Source organism: Varanus komodoensis, unplaced genomic scaffold (genome assembly GCF_004798865.1).
Source record: "Varanus komodoensis strain SLA01 unplaced genomic scaffold, ASM479886v1 scaffold48, whole genome shotgun sequence".
NCBI lineage: Eukaryota > Metazoa > Chordata > Lepidosauria > Squamata > Varanidae > Varanus > Varanus komodoensis.
Genome location: NW_025336059.1, coordinates 3,954,594 through 3,968,398, shown reverse-complemented (window position 1 = coordinate 3,968,398; position 13,805 = coordinate 3,954,594). Strand labels below are relative to the sequence as shown.

Here is a 13,805-nt window from a genome sequence, read left to right as displayed (position 1 = left end):
GGTGTAGACTAGAAAATGAACCCATTGGCTGCTGGTTTTCTTACTTTGTTCTCTGTTCTTCCTTCTTCCTGTCTGTCTGCTTTTCTCCCCTCTGTCTTTCTTCTTCCTCTCCTTGCCCTGCTTTCACTTTCCTTTCACTATCACTTTTGCTTTCCGTTCTTTCCTTCATTCTTGCTTGCTTGCTTTCCACCAGCTAGTCTTATGCAGGAGAGTCATGACAAAACATTGGTGCCCCCATTGGGGAAAGATGCATGGGCACATATCCGAGCTCTGGCACCGTTGTGAAGAAACGTGTTGCTGCCACTGCCCAGCCTCCTCCTCAGCTGGCATGGATTGTACAGAAGACTGGGAACCGTGTGATCTCCCGTTGCTCCAACCCCCTGGCTTCTGTGGCCTGGGAACTGGCACAGTCTTGGGTTTCCCTGCACCCAGGACTATCATCTGCCCAGGGCTCCCTTCAAGCACACCCCAGACCTGAGGGAGGCTGCCTTCCTCCAAATGCTTGAGGACTGGCGCCTTAAGTCATTTGGATGTCATTAATCTGAGATTAAGTGTGTGTGGGGGGGGGGTGACCACTGATGCAAGTCGAAAGGGGAAGATTCCTCAGTCCCCAAGTTCTATGTGATTGTGGAGATCTTCTTTCTAAGATCAGAGGCTCTAGAAAATCACGGTCCCTCATGCCAAGCCACGGAGAGCATCCGTAAAAGATCGGGCTTGCCGTTCTCACAACGTCACCACCATCTTTGCCTGCTGCAGACATTCGCAGAGGGCACCCATCATTTCTGGTTGGCTTCTTTTGTTTCCCTTCTTTTGTCTGGCCGGTTGGCGGGAAAACAGCGAGCAAAGCTGCCCCTGGCCTGAAGGTTGTACGGCGGCCATGAGTCTTCTTTTGAAGAAGCTTGGCTGCTCTTTGAAATGCTGGGAGAGGACTGTCGTGTCAGGAATGTGTGAGAAATTTCTTTCAGTTCATTCTGGAGAAGGAGTTGCCCAGTTCTCAAACCTAGATCAGAAGAGATCTAGGTTTGAGGTGGAATTCAGAGAGAGTTTCAGAGAATTCATCCCTCTCAATCCATAATCAAACCCTTCCAGTACGACCCCCTTTCTCCATCTAAGGTATTTAATTATGTTGGTTACATCTGCTCATCATTCTTTGATTTCACCTATCATAAAGTCTAAAATTCATCTCTCTACCCTTTCCTTCCAGCCCAGCTTTGTTCTGTTTTCTGTTTTGGCTTGGTGGTTATTTTTTATTTTTTAAAGCCTTGTACTTGGGTTGAAAAGTTATAAAATGGAATTCCAGGATAGTCTGTACTGGTACAGGCTTGGTCCCCTTCAAACCGCCTCTCATGTATAGAAATCCTTGTTTATATGCTGAAATGTAATATATCTCGGGGTAAAAGAAATTTAATTTTTTTTAATGTTTTGTAGTGGGGGGATGAATGTGGCAGGGGAGGCCTTGGTGGGGAAAAGTTATTTGCAGAAATATAAATAAAGCTGGGGAAGTTCTCTTCCCACATGTTTGATACTGCTTCCTTGTTGGATTTCTGGTCTTTTATCCAGGTGAGAAAATTATGTCATACAACATTTTATATGGCAAATTTTATTGGGTACATGTTTATGGCTTTGAGATCAGCTGCCAAATAGGATTTTGTTTTTTGTGGTTCCTGAAAAAGGTGAGTTTGAGCCTGTGTGTGAGAGAGAGTTAGATAACATTTATTTAGACATAATTCCACCCCCTCCAGGCTGCCTTGTTTATCTTGCATCGGGTGCCATGAACCACGACCTCTAAACACAAACTAGAAATGATCGTTGCAAAAGTTTAAAAAGAGGGCTAAGCATAAACACGCGTTGGCAAACGGAGCTGCCATGTTGCTGCTTCAGCTATTTCACAGACCAAAGAAAAGGGGCGGTTTGCCTCTTCTGCTTCTTTCGTGCAGCCTTCGAATATCCCGAAGGACAAACCTGGGTGCTGCGGACGGGTGGGGAGATAGCCAAAGCGGGGGGGGGGGGGGGGGGGTGAGAAACAAAAGGGACGGATTCACAAGTGCAGCAGGCAGAGAGTCTTAGTCCGGCCTTATCAGCTTCAAAACAGATGCGCATTTGCCCCTGAACTCAATGGATTATGAAGCCCCCAATCTGAGAGCGGCTGAGCGTCTTGTCCCTGCATTTCTGGTCATGTAGATTTAGTGCTGGGGACAGAAGGGGAGGGGGCAGGGGAATGGAACTGGCTTTATTCTGTGACTCCAGCAGCCTGGTCTTTCCTCCCCTTGGTGCAGCCCTTGTTTCCTCCCCATCTCCAGCTGCAACCTTGCTGGGGGTGGGGGGAAAGCTGGCGTGATTACCATACCAGTTGTAAGCGGGATGGTGGGAGTTCAGCCTGGAGTTCCTAGGACCTCGGAGCTGGGACTCCAAAAACCCGTACGGCTTCCTAGGCAATGTCTGGAAGCCCCAGAAATGTACCCCAAGAAGCCAAAACACAATCCTGCAGAATCAAACAGTCCAAGGTGGACTTTCCTTGCTGATTAGCCAAGGAATTCTGAATGTCTGCTGGACGTTTTTCTAAAAATGTTGTTGTTGTTGTTGTTGGTATTTCCACAAGTGTCTCTCAAGCTCGCTGATGCAACCGCACTCTTGCAAGTGGATGCTGCTCTCTTGCACCTTCGTTTTAATTCTTGGTTGAATCCAGTTATATGTGACATGCCTTTCCTTCCAGCACAGGAACAATAGATGGAGGCAGACTACCTATCTGGAGGAACATGCGTCCTTTGGAGCCCCGCTCTAAGCTCCTCTGGGGATCCAGGTTTGGCACAAAAGCCCAGTTTCATACAGAGCAAATTTGGGAGTGAGAAGAGACTCGCCGGACGCTGATGCGATGCATTTATTTATTTATTTATTTATTTATTTATGTATTTAAGAGCTGTATGACACCCCAGAAGCAAATTCTCAGCAGAGACGTTTAGTGGCTAAACTGAAGCTGAGGTCAACAGAGGTACCGTGGAGAGAGAGGCTCCAGTTTGTGGAGGCTTAGCAGAAGGGCCGTGGTGCCCGGCAGTTGATTCCCGGGTGATTCTTGAATTGAGGGTTGTAGGAGAAAAGATTCTTGCGGAAGCAACTGGCGGCTTTTTGGTCACATTCACACACCATCTTCTCACAGCGGTCCCGTGACTTGACTGTGGAGAAATGAGGGATTGTCATTTCCATGGTATGTGCGGGGGCGGACACGGGGAAGTATTTCCACACAGCTTCCTGCCAAAAGGGGTGCCATGGGGTAGCAAGACTTGGGGTATGCTTTCTAGACGGACCCCCACTTTGGCTAAATGGGATTATTCTCTGCCAGCATGTCTGGTTTCGTTCAGCCCTCCGGTGGAACGTTCGCTGTACTCACCACATTTAATTTTGTCCCTCTGGGCATAGAACCGGTATGTGTGCAGGCGCGGGGTGCAGCCGAACATCTCTGCCTTGTTGTAGCAGCAGTCATGGCTGTGACAACACCTGAGGACGAAAGGGGGTTTCAGAGAGAGGAAAACTGGTACCATCCAGGCCTGGCACTCATCACCAGGGTCACGGTCAGGGGTAGGTATGTTTGGGCAGCTGCCAAGAGCCCCAGGAGGGACCCACTGAGAAGAACCTGCTGGGCTTGCTCCTCCACTACACCTGCCTCTCATTCTGGCCCAGACTGTGGTGGGGAGAAGGAAGGGCAGGACACACCATGACTGCCTTGCTCCCTGACTCTGCCAGTCCAGCAAGAGAGCCAGAGTGGCGTGGTGGTGAAGAGCATGGGACTGGGACTCAGACGACCTGGGTTCGAGTCCCCACTCAGCTCAGCCAGGGTGACTTTGGGCCAGTCTCAGACTCTCAGCCTGACCTGCCTCACAGGGTTGTTGTGGTGGGGATAAGACTGAGAGCACGAGGAGGAGAGTGCTGTAAGCTACTTTGAGTTCTTAAAAAAAGAAAAAGGCAGCATATAAGCATAATAAGTAGGAGCCATGACGAGGAAGAACATGTGGGTTGTAAGAAGTAGGCTTCTCTCTCACTCATTGTAGGCTTTATTACTTATCAATAAATATACGTTTGTTTATATCCCCTTTCTCCCATGGTGGAACTCAAGGCAGCTACAGGTGGCTCCCAGGAGGCCTCCCCTCCAGACTCAGGCCAGCCACAGCCCTGCTTAGCTTCAACACGGTGGATGCTTTACGTGCCTTCAGACCATCCTCTGGGAGCTGGCTTGGCATCTTCAGAAACACGGGACAGGGCCGAGTGAATAACCCCAGGTCTCCGTGTTCAAAGAGAAGGCCGCTGCCCTCGGGAGGAGATGAGGCATGCAGGTAAGATTTACCTGTCAATAGCATCCACAGGGATACCTTGGGTCCCGGGTCCACAGTGGCATCCGTAGTTGGTGAAGTTGGCTAAGCTGAAGGTCACTGTGCTGAGCTGGATTATCTCATTAAATTGAGAGGAGGTGCCAGTCCCGGCAGGCGAACCCGGATGAGCGGCGCTCCATTCTGAGGGAGGGGGAGGAAGGAGCAGAGAAGGGTTTGGGATTATGGCAAGTCTGCAGAATCTTGTCCGCAGACCCTAAACCCTCTCCCGGGGGGTCCTACTGCGAAATTCTGGGGTTCCCCACATGGCAACAGCTCCTGGATGTCAGAGAAATTCAGAATGGGCTTCTGCGAGTTCAGGGTACCAAGAATCTGCCCTGCCCATTCTGCAGAAGACTCGCTTTTCTTGTGTCGTGTGAATTCCTCAGATGTGCAGATTTTTAAAAACTTTCTCTACTTGTATACAAATTTAGTCATACAAAAATACAGGAAAAACATTTTAAAAGCCAAAACGGTATATTTCCCTGAATAGACTAAAACTTGAAAAGACTCATTTTATCAGGGATTTGTATATGTGGGGAGTAATTTATACTTCTGGGGGTTGAATAACCACAAGTGTGTGCGTGAATGCATTGTTGCAAAATCTGATTACATCACTAGGCAGACCACAGCGAAAATGGCGTCTAGTGATCTGTGAAGCATGGCTGGAATGCATTTGACAGTCTGCTTCCCCAGTGACCTACCCTCAGGCCAGATGGAAGCCAAAGGAAGGAAGTATTGGCTTGAAAGCCAATTCCCACATATTAGGATTTGGCCAATGCATGGGCTAGTTGAGCCCTGGCAACTGAAAGAGCATTTAAGTCCAGAAGCAGCACCCCTCTGAGTGTCTGTTGCTCTGTTTTTCCTTCCCAAAATGCCCACCCCCATGAAGCCAAGTCAGAGTGAGGACAAATTACCTGCATTCTGCAGCCGTGTGCCTGCCGTGAACTAGGAATGAAACTGCTACTACTACCACCAACACCACCAACACCAGGACCACAAAACAGATGAAGGAAAGCTCCAAAAAAGAAACAGAGAAACTGTCCCACCCCAGAGCACCCACTTTTGAACAAAAATATTACCTGAGGAGCACTTTGGGACCTGCCCTAAAACGAATTCTAACAAAAGGATTTATTTACCGCAAGCCAAAGCCAGTACGAAGATTGCAGCCTTCATCATTGCAACGGCACTCGCTGTTCTCAGAGGGGTCTTGGTCTGAAGAAGAGCTTTGTTCCATTTCTCTGGGGCTCAGCTTATATAATCAAACCCAACCAGACCGTTCTGTAGGATGTCTTCACCCCTCAGCCATGATTCATCATAATAATTACACTGAAGGACCAAAACAAACCAGAGCAGGGGACCGTAATTATGTAAGAAGCGGGACTGAAAACATCAAGATATTTTTGTTAGCCCCACCAGGGGGATGTAGATGGGACGTTCATGCCCCCCCTGTTGTTTACTAGTGAAGGTCACTCCTTATTTTTAAACTTAACACACTGTCCGTCGCACAGTGAAAATCTGGATGGAGCAACCATGCTGGTTTAGAAATGGGCAATTCAGCTTTTATCCAGTCTTCATCATTCCCACATATGTTGCTTCCCAAATGTGTCCATCCCACCATTTCTGCATGAATCTGTTATTTTTTTAAAAATGGTGTAACATGAAAATTAGCCTATAATTATGCCTTTGTAAACTCAGTCTCTCTCAAAATGCAATTTCCAGGGGTGCCTTTCTCGGGCCTCCTGACACTGCCTGGGGGGGCATAGGAATATTTGGAGTCCAGTGCCGAGAGCCTGTGCTTTGGGGAAGGGGGGCTCCCAGGTGGGCACCCATCCGTATCACCCTGCCAACTGGGTCTTGGGGTAGCCATTGTCAGCCATCTAGATAAGATGGCCAGACATGCCGCCATGTTTGGAGGTTTCCATGCATCAAAGTCACATGGCATCGGATACATATACCCTGTATAAATCCACAAAATACAAGTTTTTACATTATATTTAAACTGGTGAGGAATGCATTGGAAGAAGGACTGTATGCAAAATGTGATTTGGTTCACTGTTGATCGGAATTTATCCAGTTCCATTCTTGGTTTTGGTTTGATTTTGAAAATTCACAATGAATGATTAATTGGGGGTGGGGGGGAGTGGGGAGCCATGGACTTCCCTCCCCACCTGCAGCATAGAAGGAGTAGTTGATTTCTCCCACCCTGCATAGGATAACCTTCAAGTCTGTAGAAAATGATATTTGAAAGCCTCTTTTATCATTCTAACACATTTGCAAGGTTGGCTGGGGCAGGGGAAAATGCATTCCCACAGGACCACAAAACCAGTCCCAAGGGGTCATCTCTGGAAGCATTTGTCAATTTCTTTCATGCGGAGCAGCTCCAGAAATTTAGACAGGCCGTTCCAGGGCCCTTGAAAAACTGCTCTTTCCAAGGGGTGAAAGTTTACTCAGAATTCCTATTTGTAGAAATTAGACAGGTGCTGAACTTTCCTGAGATTTGGCACCCACCGAAAATCTTATTTGTTCCAACTGTTTTCCCAGAAAGGCGAACATGACTTAGATCCAGACTGAAGCTGGTTGAATTCTGCTGTTAGAAGTGAGTTCCCCGCAACCCACTTTCCCACAGCAGCTTCTACAGCACCCCAAAAGTTCTAGACACAAAACCAGGAATCTTCTGCATGAGGTGAGCTGTGGTGTGTTCATTTGGGGACATGGGGACCCCCCTCCAAAATCAGAAAGAAGGCCCTTTCACGATTAGAGTCCTTCCTCTCGATGGAGCCCAATTCCAGATCCAACAGTTTATTTTCCCTGCTCTCACTATATTGTTGCTTCCAAGTTTAACACCGTACTTTATTAAGCTATATCACCTCTATTACTCTATAAATGTCTGCATTTCTATTTTTCATAGCTCTCTGACAATAAATAGCATCTTATAACCTGAAGAAAAGGTATTTCTTTCATTGTAAAAAGTTGCTGGAACATAAGCATTTGGATTGGCTCCAAATTCTTCTTTGGACTGTGGGCTTGAATTTTCTCCAGCAGTATGATTTCATTACAATAAATAGCTAGCCTGTCTTTTCTCTCTGCTCCTGGTTAATTGCAGGTTTTCCTGATTGTGCAGAAAACTGGAAGGAAAAAGTCACGGCTGATCACAGGTTACCGTCTTCTCTATTTTGGTCCACCGGTGATCAGTGCCTTGGAGATAAACAAACACCAAAGCAAGATAAGTTTGGTGTGTTCCACTGACAATATTCTCCTCTAGATGGGAACGCAAACGGCAGAAGAGGTGCCCCTTTTCAAAGCTGAAGGAAAGGCTCATCCCAAGGAGGTAATTTGGACCATACTGAGGAGGGTATCCTGAAACAATGTGGGTCCATATGGAAGGGGGAACCTATATATTTTTTCTCATGCTCATCCCACAGGAGTAAGGAAGAGTGTTGTAGGAAGAGAACACTTCTGGACTGCCGTCGAATGATGCTCAACAGATGGAGTGTGAGTCCAAACCGTGCATAAGGTCTCAGTTTTATCACTTTGCCCTTCATCGGGAAAACCTTGCATCTTTTAGCCCAAAGCAAATTCAAGAGGGAGCCAAGAGCTGCCTCCTGTCCACCCCAAGTCCCTCTCCCTGGCTACCTCTACTCAGTGGTGTGCTGGAAACAGAGTACCTGTCACCTGCCACTAAAATTTGGCAAGTATCCATGCAATTGGAAAAGGCACACAGGACGCCGTTTTTCAAGGTATGTTTTTGCCCCTCGCCCTCTTCTGCTGAGGTTTGCTGCCTTTTCTTGTGGTGGGTGCTGCGCCCATCTAGTTCTTGCCGCAACCGTTCTGAGTGCCGGCAGGCCCCTGGCGAAATGGGAGGTTAGTCACTGAATTCCTGCTGCAGCAGAGAAAGACCTGGCCCCTTATGGCAACTGTAAAATATTGCCAGATCTCCCAGCTGAGGGCCCCTGAAGCCTGCCAGGGGCTTGTAAGGGTTGTTTAATGACTCAAGCAAAGGAACGAGGCCATAATCTGGAACGAGTCCCGTTCCTCCATCCATAGGCAGAAGTGTGGCTTCTAGATCGAGAGAGGTATTACTGCCACTCTATACGACGCTGGTGCACCCACAATTGGAGTCTTGTGCTCAGTTCTGGGCCACTCATTACAGGAAGGATATAGCCAGGTTGGAGTCAGTGCAGCGTAGGTCCATGAGGTTGGTGGCCGGTTTGCAGGGGATGGGGTATGAGGCGAGATTGAGGGAACTGGGTCTCTTCAGCCTGGAGAAGAGGAGACTCAGAGGGGACCTGTTGGCGACATACAGGCATGTGAGGGGATGTCACACGGAGGTGGGGAGAGACCTGCTCTCCCCTGCAGAGGAAGAAGGACGCGCTCCAAGGGAGCAGAGCTCAGGGAACCAGGGTTCAGTTTGGATGCCAGGAAGCACTTCAGGACAGTGGACCCCGAGGATGTGGAAAGGGGTTCCATGGGAGATGGTTGAGGCCCCCTCAGTGAGGGTGTTCAAGGATAGGCTGGACATGCACAGGGTGGGCATGTCGTGAGCGGAGCTGGCTGGAGCTGGGGGTGAGACTAGATGGCCCGGGAGGCCCCTTCTGACTCGCTGTTTCTATGTTTCTCTCTATTTGAGTTGGGTAAAGGTGTCTTGGCCACAGCTCACGTGATGCCGATTGCAAGCAAGGGCAGTGACGTTCGGGTCTGCCCGACTCCTCGTGTAAACCCACTTTTAATGACTCACCCCCACGCGCCCCACTCTGAGGATCCGGCTACATGGCTCGTCATTGGCATGTGCCAAACCTGCTCTTCCAGGCCCTGCTGGGAGTCAGCGGGGCCGCTACACTGGAAGCGCACGTAAGCCATGACTGACACCACCGTGTTGTGTCTGCCGCCGGTGTTTCAACAGGGAGCAATAAATCACAGGACCGTGTTACGTAACGGAGCAGGATGCACGGACTGGAAATAGGAAATCGGCAAATTGGAAACTGGAAATTGGCAAAGCTAGTGATGAGGGCCCCCCCCGCCAAGCTCCTCGCAGGAGCCCCTTCGGGTGTCTTTCATCACCGAGCTTCAGTTGGTGGGACCAGGCTGGGTATCACTGCTGTGTCAGGATCTGAGCTGCGCTGGGGCTCCACCTCTAAACCAGAAGCCCACCTTGGCATCCACAGAATCAGTCCCAGGCCCTGCTGGAAGGCTCAGCCACCTGGGGAGCTCCAGCTGGAGCCCTGGGAAAGAGCTAGATTAGAGCAAGCTCTGGCCTCAGGAAGATGCATCTCGCTGCTCGCCCGACTTGGGTCCTGCCTTGGTGTCTCATTCAGCAACTTGGGCTTCCTGCCAGCAGTGGCGTAGCTCAGCACCTGCACCTTTCCCGGTCCTCGCTGTGTATCCTGCCCAGTGATCCTGGTGCAAGGTTTGTCTTCCTGGTTTCCTACCCTTGGCTCCTCCGTGACTTTGCCCTCGTCCTGCCCTGATCTGTGTTCTGCTTCCTGACATGGCCTGCCCTCTGACTATGACCCGGACTCGCCTTTAAACCTTGCTGTGGGACTTTGCACCCTCCCTCGCCTTCGTCTTGTTCCCTGCCACCCACGTCCTGGCCCTGCACACGCCGAAACACGTCTCCAGCGTTGCAGTGGCGCTGGTTTGCCACCTGGAGCAGCTGTGGGTGTACCAAGGTGCTCCTCGTTCTGTGCTCGGTGATTCCCAGGAGCTCTGCATGATGGCGTGTTTCCTGCTCATGTTTCCTGAGGACACCAGGCGTGTCTCTCCGGTGCCACCATGCACCGAAAGCAAAACTCGCAATCCAAACCAAGCTCAGCCACTCCCGCCTTCCCTTGCAACACGACGGATTTGCATGATGTGTGTGGAGGGAGGGAGGGAGGGAGGGAGAAATACGACTTCTGTCGGTGGCCACGTGTGAAAAATGAATTTGCTGGCTGATCTCAAATGCAGCGCCGGAGGGGGAGGAGCCTGTGGGAGTTAAGGGGCGGTGCTTCCCTGGTGGAAGGCAGAGCTGGATATGGTGGGACACCTGGCTGTGGGCAGAGCAGGTCACGGCTGAGTCGGCCTCGTGTCTTGATGGACTTTGTGGTGGATCTTTTGAGGGGTGAGCAGAACCCCCAGGGGGTGCAGCTGCCCTTTCGCCCTGAGGACGAATGGAAACATTGAGGGCTGGGCTAAAACGTGGGTGCTCCAGCTCAAACACGGAGAAAGGAAGGAAAGCAGGAAAGCTCTGCTAGTTTTATAAGACCAGGCATGGATTCAGGTTCTCTTCCTCTTCCTCTTCTGGCATCAGCAAGGCTGAACTGGTTACTTCTTCATGGCCTACAATCTTAGTCTCCCTCTTGCTTTCCATCCCCAAGCTCCAGGTGGGGCGGGAGGGGGGGTGGATACTGATGAAAGTCTGGGAGATGCATCCCACTGATGGCTTGGCCAGAATCTAGATCCCGCTCCCCTTTCATAGCAGGATGGAGTAGATACACACACAGGGAGGTCCTCCTGGTTGTGGAGGTGGTAGCTTCCATCTCTAAAGCAGAAGGTGGCTGATTCTCCCCTGACAGCCTCTCTACAGCCTCCCCACAATGTGCCACACTCTGAATCCCATCATCCCCAACTGTTGGTATGGCCCAAGGACATTTGGAGGACACCAGGTCTGGAGAAGTTTGATCACCACCATCATCAGTATGACTATTACCATTTTGCAAAGAAAGACCAAAAGAGACATTGATGGCATTTCCAGACCTGCAAGATGCAACCTTCTTCTCTTCCATCCAGAGCTTTCCTCAGATCGTGCCTCTTCTCTGGCTTTTCGCCTTGCCCAGGAGGTTGCCAAACCAGCCGGCCCAGGCTTGTGGGGGCGGACAGCTTAATCAGCACTCAGTCCTTGGTCGTTTTGTTTGTTTGTTTGTTTCGTTTTGCTTCCATTGTTTGGAAGCGAGGAATTCAGGAGAAACACGCAGTGGGGATTAGAAGGGCTGGGCTGGAACGCTCCTCTGGGAGGCGCTTGGCCTGGTTGCACTCTGCTGGTGGTTTTTCCTACACCCGCTTAAGCCCCGAGCTTTTGGCCAAGGCGTCGTCTCAGCAGGTACACGAGGCCAAGTGGATGGTTGACACCCAAACTGGAATTGCAGACCAGGACCGGGGCGTGATGAAAAGAGAAGATGGAGAACATCATGAGAACATCATACCTTAGTATGAGTGACAACACAGGCAAGTGTGGTGTCCCATTAAGCCCTGTATGGCTCAGGTCCAGGCTAGCTGAAAGACTGTGTGCTCCTAGATGAAACAGTCCACCCCTAAGACCTTCCGTGGAGGTCTTCCTTGGTCCCTCCACCTTCACCTTGGTGGGAACATGGGGCAAGACCTTCCCAGTGGCTGACAAATATGTACTTTACCTTTCCGCCACAGTCCTTCCCCCATTTTTTAAGTTATAAGGAGCAAAAGCCACATTCCAGAAATGTGGGATGTTTTCTTGTTTGCCAGTCATGTACTTTGCCTTAGGGATGGGTGAGAAATCATTGCAGTTCCAGCTTTGACAGCTGGCTTGACAATTTTGTGTTTCTCAATTTTCAGCACAAGCTACAACACAGTTAGACCTGGAAATCTGTACTTTTCCAGTGTTTGCAATGCAGTTTTGGTCTGGCACATAAAAATTACATTATGGAAGTGTACGTTTTAAACAGTGTATATAAAAATGCAGATATTTGGAGAAATGCCCAGGGGAGAAAGCTTTATTCAGTGGAAAAGGCACTTGCAAACCTGTGTACATCTGGAAGTGTGTGCACAAAAAGACCTTTGCAAAGATGCGTATAAAAAGTGTCCTTTATTTTCAAAAATGCGCGCAACAGTAGGAAAGGATTTTGGTGCAGAATAAAAAAAAATACATTGTACAATGAGAAAATAGGTAAGAATGAGGATGGATGGAGTTCTATTCCCCCACGGCAGATTCAGTGCAAGGCAGCAGAGCATTGCTTGTGCCTTTCTGCCCTACATTTTATCCAGAGAAAATTTTGCCATGAAAATGTCATGCCAGGGAAGGGGAAGGAAAGCAGGCAGGGAACTGGAATTACTTCTTTTATTTGCTTATTTAAAACTTTTGTAGACCGTCCCAATACCAAAGTCTCAGGATGGTTGAGCAATAAAATGTAAGAAAAGAAAAAATTAATTAAAACACAGCATCCTCAAATTTAGCAATAAGAAAAACCCCACTTAAAACAGTCAGGTCTTAAAACACAGGGGAAATTAAAAGGTTTTGGCCTTGCGCCAAAAGGAAGGAAGTGACAGCACCAGGTGGACCTCTCTGAGGAGCGAATTCCACAATTGGGGTGCCACCACAGAGAAGGCCCTTCCCTGTGGCCATGGCCTCCCTCCTCTCCCCACTCCAGTACCCCGCATGTTGCAGCCTTGTGTGGTGGCAAGTCATTTGGGTCTTTCCACACTGCTGCAAGGCAGAAAACTGAGCGCTTGGCCTTGCAGTCCAACTGCCAAGGTGAGATGAGCTCCAGGTTTAGATGCTGAAAACTTTTGCATTCTCCCAAATGAACTCAGAAAGTTGCAGGATCATGCCCAAAGCAGTAGAGAAAAGACAACCCACGCAAAATGCATTTGACAGATTTCTCTGTCTAGCTTCGTCATGCAACGGATTATTAACCCGAGCAGCAACAAACGAAAATGGTCTCCATTCCACTTTCTTCCTGAGAAGAAAACCTCCACCATATCCTGAAGACTTTCAAATCCCAAGTACGAGATGAAACCAATATGAAAAACAATCTGTAGCATGTTAGAGCATTTTAGCATCGGTTCATTTCTTCTTAACCATCAAAATTTGGGGAAATAGTACAGCCAAATAAATTAAGTTAGATTCCAAGCCTGTATACACACATCTCTTTCGCTCACCCATACAATCCCAATAAATTACAGTCAGATGTTCACATTACATTGCATCCAAGTCTAACAAAGTGAAACAAGAGAAAAGATGATGGAGGGAATACAGTACATATTTAATGCATAGATACGATACCATGATTGTAACAAGTTTCTTACTGAAACAACGATACATGGGCCAATCGGGAGAGAGATGCTCATTACTGGATGACCGGCATATTGTAAAGCTTCCATGTTCGAGGGCAGTGTACCTCTGAAAACCAGATCTAGAGGACAAACAACAGCAGGGGGATTTTGTGGTGTGCATGCCCAGCTTCTGGCCTTTTCGGTGGGCTGTTGTTGGAAACAGGACCTTGGACATTGGTGGACCTTTGGTAGGATTCTGCAGAGTTCTTGCTATGTTTCTGGAACCTCAACGGAAGATGGGTTTCAGTTAAATGACTGAACCACAACAAAATGTTTCAGTGTACAATGTCCAGATACTCCATATTATTTATCCTGCTCCTTGGTTTTTTGTCCCCCTGCAGACATTCAGTTAATCTTTAGGATTACGAGCAAACATTTGCTCAC

General features: G+C 48.8%; 1 protein-coding gene across 1 annotated transcript; it reads right to left on the bottom strand.

Annotated features, from left to right (window-relative positions):
- Positions 1-3,024: 3,024 nt before the first annotated feature.
- Positions 3,025-5,537, bottom strand: LOC123030949 (phospholipase A2 homolog otoconin-22-like). Its single transcript, XM_044445307.1, has 4 exons — positions 5,498-5,537; positions 4,337-4,502; positions 3,386-3,492; positions 3,025-3,170 (listed from the first exon to the last, which is right to left on the bottom strand). Exons 1-4 carry the CDS (start codon positions 5,535-5,537, stop codon positions 3,025-3,027), a joined length of 459 nt encoding a protein of 152 aa, XP_044301242.1.
- Between the last annotated feature and the right edge of the window lie 8,268 nt (positions 5,538-13,805).